The sequence below is a fragment of the Dreissena polymorpha genome, chromosome 13 (genome assembly GCF_020536995.1).
Source record: "Dreissena polymorpha isolate Duluth1 chromosome 13, UMN_Dpol_1.0, whole genome shotgun sequence".
Classification (NCBI taxonomy): Eukaryota; Metazoa; Mollusca; class Bivalvia; order Myida; family Dreissenidae; genus Dreissena; species Dreissena polymorpha.
In genome coordinates, this window is record NC_068367.1 from 10,527,680 (window position 1) to 10,539,902 (window position 12,223).

Genomic DNA, 12,223 nt, shown 5'->3' on the forward strand with positions numbered 1-12,223 from the left:
GGCACATAATTCTGTAAAAATGCACGCCAGAGTTATCTAACTTTGCCTGCCCAGTCCCCTCATGATAGTTAGTAAGTGTACCAAGTTTGAATGCAATAGCATTGATACTTTCTGAGAAAAGTGGACCTAAACGCAAAACTTAACCAAAATTTTCAATTTTCTAAGTATAAAAAGGGCACATAATTCTGTCAAATTGCACGCCAGAGTTATCTTACTTTGCCTGCCCAGTCCTCTCATGATAGTAAGTAAGTGTACCAAGTTTGAATGCAATAGCATTGATACTTTCTGAGAAAAGTGGACCTAAACACAAAACTTAACCGGACGCCGACGCCGACGCAGACGCCAAGGTGATGACAATAGCTCATAATTTTTTTTCAAAAAATAGATGAGCTAAAAAATAAATAAATTTGTTGCCATAGCAACCAGAATTTTTGACAAATGAAGAAAATGAAATGATGTGCATAATGTCCAAATCACCATCTATCCATGTTTCAAGTTGCATGAAAAAATATTTAGAACTTTTAAAGTTATGGCAGGATCCAGAAAAGTGTGCAGGATGCACCATTTTCAACAGTATTTCTAGTCTATTTGTTGCCATAGAAACCAGAATTCTTGACATATGAACACAATGAAATGACATGCATAATCTCCATATTGCCATCTGTCCATGTTTTAAGTTTCATGAACAAATATGAAGAACTTTAAAAGTTATCGCAGGATCCAGAAAAGTGTGACAGACTGACGGACTAACTGACACACAGAGCGCAAACCATAAGTCCCCTCCAGTGAAACCGGTAGGGGACAAAAAGAGTACATATGTATAAGGCCTAAACATAAGAATATTTAATATCCTTTTGATGCTATGTAAAGCAAATTAATAGAAGTGTATAAATTTTGCCTTCTTATGATATTAAACGATTACATTTATTATGCAGAATAGCGCATCTAATTGCATATGAAAGTTTGAAGTCCCGACTTCCAAGCCTTAAATTGTGGAAGTCCCAGGCATTAAATTGTCGAAGTCCTACTTGTATTTCAGTATTTTAGAGTGGAAGTTATGGTTTTCATATAATTGTGCAAAGTTTAAAATTGTATTTCTATGCTTTAAAACTTAATCAACCATTAACCATTAATAGTGACACAGAAAATAAATCCTAATTATGAAGATTTCCTATAAAAGAACTTCAAAAATTCTCAAATACATTTACAACATAAGATATTTACAGATCCTATGATAAAATATCAACCTTTAGATACATACATTCTTTGACTCTATCCATTGCCTGATAATCCAGATTAATCAGTTTGTCCATAATCAAATGGAAAATCTTGCCTTTCTAGATAATAATTGTGTTTAAGAATTTCAAAACACTAACTTCTAGAAATGTACGCAAGTACATGTATAAAATGAATTTTAGACATGTGTAAATCGAGTACAGCAATATGCCAGCCTTGGGCACTGTCTATTATCATTATATAAAGAATAAAGATGAATGCCTGATCCTTTTGTGTTACATCAGGTAAGGCTTAGAAGGGTATGTATGGTATGAAATTACAGAGGGTGTACATGTATATCCCATACACCATTTACTAACAGTGTAGCTAATATTATCATCGCTACGACACTGTATTTTAAGCAGGAATGAATATGTTAAAAATAATTATGTCATGACAACTTGTGCTTAATATTTGTAATATATATGTTTTGCTGCTTTTTTGTCTAAATTATATGACATATTGGTATCAAACTGTTTGATCTTTTGAATATGATTCTATTTTACCAAAAATGATGACTTCATAGTTGATTCTGAGAAATATGACCTACCTTCAAGCATTTACTGATAAAATAACTTCAAGTTTGATGCGATATATTTTTATGAATAAGCCAGCATTATATTAGGCAGATATCAATGTAGTAGTGTGAAAAAGTGACCAATAAACAAGTATTTAAACAATATTTATATTGAATGCAGCATGTACCATTATTTTCAGAAATTTGGAAAACAGTTGAAGTGAATAAAAAAACATAATATAAAGTGTCAGCTAACCATATAAATTGAATACTCCACATGTCCTTATTTCAATAAACTTGATTTTCGGTAAGGAGGGACTTCTATGAAACTAAAAATACCATAAAAGCGGAAAGTGTCGTCCCTGATTAGCCTGTGCAGACTGCACAGGCTAATCTGGGATGACACTTTACACACATGCATTAAGTCCAGTTTTCTCAGAACGCAACACATATGTGTCACGTATCATCAATAAAATCAAGGCGATGTTGGTTTCAAACATGCCAGTTATCTACTTTCACTAACAGCCACTGTCCTTCAAACCTGTGAAAAACCTCTGCTGTTATCAGGCGACACTGGATGATTGGATAGCAACTCAATGATTATTATATCAGGCAACACTGGATGATTGGATAGCAACTCAATGATTATAATAAAAGGGACCTTTTCACGTTTTAGTAAATTGACAAAATAAAAAAAAAGGAAAGTTTCAGATTCACAAATCTCCGTTGTAGTTATGATATTTATGAGGAACAATAATACCGAACAGTACATGTAAAAAATATCCATTAACTGTATATGCATCTTTTGACGATTTAAAAACCTGAAAATTATTAAGCATTGCAACGTGAAACTATTGAATAATTCGGAGAGTTCTGTTGTTGTCTTAATTTTTTCTGACAGTACAAGTATTGCTTATATTAAGTTTAAAATACATAACTCATTGTATGAGCACGGTTTGCAGACTTGTCTATGCGTTAGACTTTTTCTCCAGGTGTCAATGGGTCAATCTCAGTTGAGGGTTACTTTTTTTCTTTCTTTAATTTTTTTTTACTGTAGCTTTTTAGATCAAGTGTTTACATTTATCAATATAAAGCTTTTAATGAAAAACTTCAATACATGCCAAAATCTGTGAAAAGGTCCCTTTAAGTTGGATAGCTGGATGAATTAGAAAATACATATTTGCCATTTGCTCTGAAGACATTGGTTGGTGGTCACAGTCAACTTAATTTTGACACAGTACTACGAATGACAACTTGACAAGACTGTATTTCCTTTCCAGACTTGAATGTCTTGTGTGTTAGATAACAGAGTACATGAGGAACATCCGACAGCCAAGGGACTTCCATACTCTGTGAAATGGGCGTATGATAGCAATTTTCGGGCATAATTTATGCCCGGGCGTAATTTATGCCCGGATATCAAATAACTGAAGCCCTGATCAAGAATGAAGAAAGTTGACTCAAGTAGCCCTTTCCCACTCAAAAGCAAAGTGAAAATGGCAATGTGCAAACAGCATAAAACCAGAACAGCCTGCAAGTAACTTGCAGTCTCTTCAGGTTTTATGCTGTTTGGTGCTCATCAGTATCTAAGGGTTGGAAATTAAGCTATTACAACTTCAATCTAGTAAAGAAGGTCTAACTTTCTTATATAGCTTTCTAAGGGGCTACAAATGCATCAAAATACATATCTAAGTGGTAAAGGGTTTAATACATATTTAAGTGGTAAAGGGTTTAATACATATTTAAGTGGTAAAGGGTTTAATAAATATTAGTGGTAAAGGATTTAATACATATTTAAGTGGTAAAGGGTTTAATACATATCTAAGTGGTAAAGGGTTTAATACATATTAAAGTGGTAAAGGGTTTAATACATATTTAAGTGGTAAAGGGTTTAATACATATTTAAGTGGTAAAGGGTTTAATACATATTTAAGTGGTAAAGGGTTTAATACATATTTAAGTGGTAAAGGGTTTAATGCATATTTAAGTGGTAAAGGGTTTAATACATATTTAAGTGGTAAAGGGTTAAATGTAATGTCTTCACCTGTTGTTTACTATGCCCACAAATGCACCACTTGTACTTCTTGCCAGCCTCCAGGTTGATAGGGAAGGGCTTCTTGTCGTATATCTTGCCCTTGGGCGGGTCCAACTCATACTGGCCTGGACGAGGCGTCTCAGGATGGGGCTTCACCTTCTGAGGCACATTGACAAACCTAGAAACATACGGTCAAGTACACCTCACGCATTGATACAAATGGAAAATTTAACCCTTAACTGCTTAGATAAGTATTTTGAAGCATTTGTAGTCTCTTCAAAAGTTGAATTTAATTAAAGGCCTTCCTTACTTGATTCAAGTTTTTAAGGCTTCATTTCTAACCCTGAGATACTGATGAGCATCAAACAGCATAAATCCTGAACAGACTGCGAGTTACTCGAAGGCTGTTCTGGTTTATGTTGTTTGCACATAACCATTTTCACTTTGCTTCTGAGTGGGAAAGGGTTAAGGCACATATAACAACCAGACATTTATTGACAAATTCACAAGGTGGAAGGAAACATTACATTGTGCATTAATAATTTTATTTATAACTCAATGGATTCAATACAAAATTTAATCCTAGCACAGTTGATATTATTTGCTTTATCTTCTACTTTAAAAATGATTGTACACAAAATTTAATTCAGAAAGCACACAAACTGTTTTTGGAACTTGTCCACTTTACTAGCATTAACATGTTTTATCATTTCGTTCAAATCAGCTTATATCTAAACATGTCTAGAAAGATGAGTGCGCAATACAGTGAATAACTCATACTTATACAATGTACCTATCCCTCAGCTGTTCTCCAGTAGAATACAAACCATCTTCACTCATATACGGGTAGAAAGGCTTGCGCTTGTTCTTTATTTTCCTAGCCCTATGCACGTACTGTGCAGGCACAATGGACAGCTGAAAAACAAATATAAGTAAAAACAAGATCTTATGACAGTTTTATTACTCCATATTTTTTTACAGTTTTTTACATTCTTTTTTAAATTATTGATTTTTACATGAAAATAATAGCTGTAAAAATACAAAGATCAATCATTACTATAATACTAGATTTAAAGACATATTTTATTGTTGAAATGTTCAGTTAACATTTTGTTTTTTTCAATCATTATGATTAAATGTATTGGTCAGTCATGAGACCTGAGGTGTTAACTAATTATTTGCCATGTGAACCTTTGTTCTATACAGCTGTAACTATAAGTTACGACACACAACTTATTTTAGATCTAGCCATGCCAATAGCAGCAGTATCAAGATTTGTTTGCTTGGTTGCTAAGCGGTTTGCGACATATCATGGCTGTCAGTTAAAGGGAACTTTTCATGACATGTTTTGAAGTTTGTCATTAAATGATTTAAATTGATAAATGTTAACATAGGAAGTAAATGGCTCCAGTACAAAACAATAAAACAATTAAAGAAAGAAAAAAAGGAATCCACAACTGGGCTCCAACCACTTAGACCCTTAGAGTAAAAGACTAGCTCTTAACCCACTTACATGTAGCAATCCATACTCATACATGTATAAGTGGTTAATTTTATATTTTATATAAGCAATCCTTGTAATTTCACAAAATATAACAGTTACAGAACTCTCCAAATTATTCAATCGTTCCCCATTTGTAACACTTGATCATTTTTAGGTTTTTAAATCTGCAACAGATGCATATACCGAATTTTTTTTTAAAGAATGGAAAATGTTCAGTATTACTGTTTCCTCACAAATATCAGAACTAAAAAGAAAATTTTGATGTTTTTTTTTTAAATTCTCTTTTTACCAACACATGAAAAGGTCCCTTTAAGCTCTCCACACTTTTTCTGGATACTCTGGTTAACAAGTACCATGTGCACATTGCCAGTAACTGACAACTCATGTGCACATTGCCAGTAACTGACAACTCATGTGCACATTGCCAGTAACTGACAACTCATGTGCACATTGCCGGTAACTGACAACTCATGTGCACATTGCCAGTAACTGACAACTCATGTGCACATTGCCAGTAACTGACAACTCATGTGCACATTGCCAGTAACTGACAACTCATGTGCACATTGCCAGTAACTGACAACTGCCCTACTTGAATCTTAAGGTCAATAGGGGCAGTTTTTGTTCCCATCAGTATGGGATAAGGGCAAGGGCCTTTTGGATTGGGATTTCATTTTGACTTAACCCTTTCCCACTTACATACGTATTTAACCCTTGCCCACTTAGATACGTATTTAACCCTTTCCCACTTAGATATGTATTAAACCCTTTCCCACTTACATGTAGATACGTTTTTAACACTTTCCCACTAAGATACTTATTTAATCCTTTCCCACTTAGATAACTATTTAACCCTTTCCCACTTAGATACGTATTTAAACCTTTCGCACTTAGATACATATATAACCCTTTTCCACTTAGATACGTATTTAACCCTTTCCGTCTTAGATACCTATTTTACCCTTTCCCACTTAGATACGTATTTTGACGCATTTGTAGTCCCTTAGAAAGTTACATTTAATTAAAGACCTTTCTTACTAGATTAAAGTTTTAAAGGTTTCATTACCGACCCTTAGTTACTGGTGAGCTGCAAACAGCATAAAGCCTGAACAGACTGCTTATGCTGTTTGCATATAGCCATTTTCACTTTGCTTTTAAGTGGGAAAGGGTGAAATTGGCAAATGGTGAAGCTGTTTTTTGCATTAAAATTGAGAATAAAAGTGTTTGTCAATTTTATATTCACTAGAGTTCAATTGATACAGCTGGATAGGTATTAAAACTAAAAGTTTACATTTATTAAAACATATTAATTTTTGAATTTGTCAATAAAGAATTTTAGGTAGTCATTTGGTTAATATATTCAATTTTTTTAGATTTAAAATTTGGTCAAATTTTGGCCACAAATATGACACACAAAAAATACTGATGGCAATAGAAATAATTGCAAACAAAATCGGCAAAATCCCCCATGCTAAAAATTTCATCCGAGCTTCTTTGATTCGTTGTCCAGACCTCTACCCATTAGCAGTAAGGTAACTTTCCCTTCAGTCAATTTGGCACTTAAGTTGGATATCTTTATCTTTGTAGTTTGTAAAGATGTGTTTTGTTTCAGATGAATTAAGACTTTGTTACACACAATACTTGTATAACCTTGGTACTCAAAATTAATTAAGTTTCTAAAATGTTATCAAATATTTTCACACCATAAACAAAGGTCATTGTAAGGTATGATTAATTAAATAAGAAACAAATATATTAATAAATTATTAACTTACTCTCATAAATAAAGTGAATCTTTCAGATGTAAATTATTTGATTAAGAGGAATTATGTTTAATTATTTGTTAGTGAAATTAATTAATATTGATATTAAATAGTACATGTATATTATAATAATACAATGTATTAAAATATTGTTAAAAACATTGTTTTCATCGTTTTTCTTTTTTAGGCTGGAAATGATCATTCAAAGGCTGCCTGATTATAGGACCTCCTGGCTGGCAATAAATAGGAAGTTATAATTTTAGGAAGGACTGTAGTCATATGTGAGACATATTTTTACATGAAAAAACCTTCACCAGGAAGAACTTTGACCTGTATGCATGTACTCATAAAAACTCAAAGCTTTTAAAAAGAACAATATAGTGGACACTGGGTCAATCCCAACTGTGGAGCGCTCATAAGATACTTGGTAGTGGTTCTACCCAGGACCTGGACTCGAGACCGTTACCAGGGCCCTTTCTTGTAATGTAGCCAGGGGAAGCCACCCACATCCCTAATGAGGGGATTTTCGCGCATATTACCTTTGATGGGTGATTTTTTTTACTCTCTCATTACTTCATTTTTTTGTACATGTTTGCACTTTATTCATTGCTTTTTTTATAATTTAGTTTATTTGACTGTAATGATGTATTATTTATAAAGTGAATGTCAATATAATAAAGAGTTTAAACTTCCGTTGTTTTAGCAGTATTTCTCCTATATTACCCACATACACATGAAAATGGTCCTTTATTTATGGCAAGTTACCATTATCAGTGCTCAAATAATTATTGAAAAGACACATCTGATGATGTGGTCGCCAATGCAGTTGTGTGACAGTCTGCTTCATGATTTTGCACAGACTCTTGTTCATGTTATTCATCTTCAATTTCCATCGACTTGTCATTTGATAACGTGGTTCTAAACAGAAAATATACTTTTGTGCAGGAAAAAATCGTTTTTTTCGTAAGCATTTTTCGGTATGATTTTTATTCTCCGGAAACCGTGTAGATGTATAAATCATGCAGGTGTGCGAAACGTAATATTTCCAGTCTACAGTGGTATCGTTGAGGCGAGAAAAAAATAACAATATCTGTTCAGTGTTACGGGTTTTGCGTTTGTTTTTTTCTTTTTTTGGGGGGAGGGGGGGGGGGGATTTTTTCACAAAATAGGGGGAAAAAAACGTTTCCTTTTTTCAAGGGGGAAGCCCAGGGCTCGACATTAACTTTTGAAGCCACTTGTCCAGTCGGACAAGTTGACCATATTTTCACTTGTCCTGACCAAAAAGCAACTTGTCCTGACCATTATATCTTTAACCTGCTCAGTTCTTTGCAAAATAATGAAATAATGCTCAAATCATAAAGACTTGAATCGTTCAAATTACATGCAAACATAATTGTAGGCAATTTCAATACAAAAAGAACTGACTAGAATAACAGGAAAACTCAAGATTATTGATTTTTAAACATTATACAAAGCCATTATACCTGACAAAAACTTGTGTGTTGCCAATATCAAACAGAAAATGTTAAAAGTGATGTATATGTACTGTACTTAAGTGATATTAAAAAAAAATCATTCTATACATAGGGAGGACGTCACTACGTTAATTGTCTGTAAGATCTGTGTGTACCGGTGTCGTAAAATGCATATTCTTTACAAGGGAGAATATTCTTGTTATCTTGGCAAAGAACAAAATGTTAAGGGTTGCTTCCCTTGTGAACAGTTCAGTGTAGTACATGTATCACATGGAACTATCGGAATATATCAGGCTTCGACGATTAAACGTATACAAAATATACTTGGACAAGTTGAGTGATATCTCCACAGAAATAATGGCTTTAAAGGCATTTTTTCTAAGTTATACAATTATAATGACCACTTGTCCTGTCGGACTAGTAAATTTCTTTATTTACTTGTCCGGACTAACAATTTGGTTGTGTAACAGGGTTGAAATATTCATTTCAAGGATTCTGTTCATGTGTTCTGTTTTAAATGTTATTATTTCCATATAACGCATTGTGTTTACCTGGGTTACTTATTAAGCTGTGCTCCTGTGGCCAGTCTTAGAGTTAAAGTCAGTCAAGCATGTGAGTTACACATGTCCAGTTTATATAATTGTTCAGTCAGGCTTGACCAGTTATTTTCCCGCCCTTTCCTTTGTCTTCTGGTCACTTCTAACTTGAACACAGAGCTGTACACATCTACTTTTAAGATGTACATTTATAGTACAGAGTTGCCATTACTTCAATATAAGGTTAGTTCTATTTCTACCTGTTTGCATTTACTCTTTCTTGTATTTGCATTGAGTTGTATTTATGTTGTGAGTTGATATAACTCATATTTGATAAGTAATTAGGTTAAATTCAGAAAAGCAGCATTGCCATCCTAAACGTGCTAACGATTCCTATAATTCACAGTTTCCCATACTCTTCACATGTATAATCTTATTTGCAGCAGTAGCACAGCACCCGCAGAGAATTGTATAAGATTGAGAGAGAGTTCCGTACACATTCCACAAATGGTAAGTGAGAACGAGAAAGAGTTGAGATCTCATGTAATTGTATGTTTATGCTGTATATGTAACATTTATCATGTTACCAGATCTTTTATATATATTTCATTGTAACTTGTTAAAGGCCACACATGATATGTTTTATATATTTGTTACTTTGCATATAATAATATAGTGTCTGATACCATGTTTATATATGTTTCAGTGACATGGAATTCGTATAATAATAAAGACGAATACAACATATATTCGGGTGGTTATTTTGAGCCGGGTACTGCCCGTTTATATTTGGCGCCCAACGTGTTTTGCGGACCCGAGAGGAAGATGGCGGCCCGTGGAAAGCGGAGAAGTCGTGGAAGGGTCGTTGAGGACTGAGCGTACGTAGGAAGAGTCTTATTGGACGGGTCGTTGAGGACGTATCGGAAGTGGGAGTCGTTTAATCGTGTATTTAGAACATTTCCGAGGATTTATAGTGCAATATCGTGTACCTACCGTGTGGACAATTGTGAAGTGGACATCTTTAAATATTTATCGTGTATCATATTCAGACTTTTAATCCTGACTTTAATTCAGATTTTTAATCCTGACTTTAATTCAGACTTTTAATCATTTGTGGCCTATATTCAGCATATGTGTATTCTTCACCTTTCTTCGTAACCGTGAGTATATGTATGTGAGTGAGAGAGAGAATATATTATTTGTTTACCTAATATAATTGATTGCTCTAATTACTTGGTGACGGTTACATCTTTATAAGATCTATTCTTCATCCTTTATCAACAGTTACTAAAAACATTGAAATGCTGCTATTTTGAATTTATTCATAAAGTGATTATAAATTCATTAATTTTGTAACCAACTCATTGCTATCCCTTTAACCTCTTTATTCTATAAATTCTCATATAATCCCTTTCCCAGTGTCCATACCTTTATCCAGCCCTTTTACATTTTGGCCTTAATTCTATTTAGTCCATTGTATTCCATTTTATTACTGTGTGAGTGTTTGTTTTGATTTGCTGCATTCCTGAGTTTATGCATTGCTAACAGTACATCAGGTTACACTTGTTCACCTTGATTATACATGATTTGGTTTTGATTGGATATAGAATTCCCTAATTTGCATACTGAGTTTGGATATCATCGCTTCCTTGGTTTTCATTGGTTGACACATGACTGAATTTTTTTCACTGACAGACCATGTGACTACTATTTTACCTTATATGGAAGTTGTAGTAGAGTAGTAATTCTCAACACAGTGTAGTAGTACATGTACATGTAGGTAAGGTCTGTTTTGGACAGATGTCTCCCGTGTGAGCTGATATCAGGTAAATCTGTTTACACATTTGTGGTCGGCTTCTTTGGTTGTTATTTTAGTTAATTTGATTTGTCTCAGGGCATTGCATTTTTATTTTGGCGTTTAATATTTCTGAAGTTAATACTTATAACACAGTGTAGGTTGAGTGATTTGAATTAAAATACTTGGTGCAATTTATTCATTTGAATTTAATTTGAAATTATTTTGAACACTTATTTAAACTTCTTTATTTTTTTGTGAAATATTTTCATTTATTATTGATACTTAGGTTTGATTTGAAATATTTGGTTTTATTTATATTGTATTATTCTAAGTTGGACTTTGATTTTTAGGTTCTTCCTTGCAGTTTACGGATGGAAATACTTAGTTAATTTCATTTCATATCTTATTTGGAATTATTCTTGGACATTTTGGATAATTAATTATTTTCATTTACATTGCATTCCATTTACACATAGTGTGTTGAAGTTCTGTTTGATATAGGTGATTGAAGTTGTGCATGTTTAGTTGTGACTTAAGTTGACGCAATAGTGTGTTAGCTTGTTCTTGTACTTTGGAGTCTATTTTTCAGTTCATTCAATTTTGGGTTTGTGCTTTTGTGACCGAATTAGTTTGAACGTTGCTGAAATTGTGTGAAAGTGCATCACTGTTCATACTTTGAAGTTTGAATTTGATGTTTTGTTTTAGTTGTGATACTTGATTGATTGGTTCATTGTGGGTCAATTAATTTACTTGTATCTTAACTTTATTTTTTTATACTTTGTGATAATATTCTTAGTCCAGGATCCGTTTGCGCACAAGTGATTTATTTATTATTCATTATACTTGGTGATTATTGATTGACTTTCAGACAGTGCAAAAGTGATTTAACTGGTGTTTTCACTTATTGAATTTGATTTAAAGTGGATTCATTTGTTTGTACTTATACTTTGAATTGATTTTATAGAAGTTAACTTTGAATTGCAACTTAATTAGTCTTTGAGGATTTATTTGGTTGAACTTAAGGTTGAGTTGATGCAATACTGACTTAACTTTATTATTTTTTTAATTAATAATTAGAATTGGAAGGTGTTTGTTTGTTGTTTTATTGGCAGCAACTTTGAATTTTGGGTAGCATTTAACTGACTTTGAACTTTATTTGGTCTAAGCTATATTATACTATGTATGTTGGAAGAGATTAGTGTTTCTTTGAAACACAATATACTTGGAAGGGTTATCATTATTTCTTCGGAAATTATTACTTGAAGAGAAATTGTTTCTTCGGAAACTATTGACTTTGAAGTTGACATGAATTGATTATTT

At 33.1% G+C, this 12,223-nt stretch overlaps 2 protein-coding genes and 1 long non-coding RNA gene across 3 annotated transcripts in view; 2 read left to right on the forward strand and 1 right to left on the reverse strand.

Moving 5' to 3' along the window:
- LOC127855937 (uncharacterized) overlaps positions 1-7,587 on the forward strand; it is a 22,435-nt gene extending 14,848 nt beyond the window's left edge. The window contains exon 2 of the mRNA XM_052391853.1: positions 7,282-7,587. The gene's annotated coding sequence lies outside the window, so the exon portion shown is untranslated. The remainder of the gene's footprint in view (positions 1-7,281) is intronic.
- The window catches only part of LOC127855549 (uncharacterized), a 31,393-nt gene that overhangs the window by 10,768 nt on the left and 8,402 nt on the right, over positions 1-12,223 (reverse strand). Inside the window, exons 2-3 of the mRNA XM_052391277.1 lie at positions 4,621-4,742; positions 3,837-4,005 (exon numbers count right to left, since the gene is read on the reverse strand). Of these exons, the coding sequence (XP_052247237.1) occupies positions 3,837-4,005; positions 4,621-4,742 (291 nt within the window). The remainder of the gene's footprint in view (positions 1-3,836; positions 4,006-4,620; positions 4,743-12,223) is intronic.
- On the forward strand, positions 9,037-11,067 carry LOC127855551 (uncharacterized). Its single transcript, XR_008037586.1, has 2 exons — positions 9,037-9,615; positions 9,812-11,067. It is a non-coding gene; the product is annotated as an uncharacterized LOC127855551 (long non-coding RNA).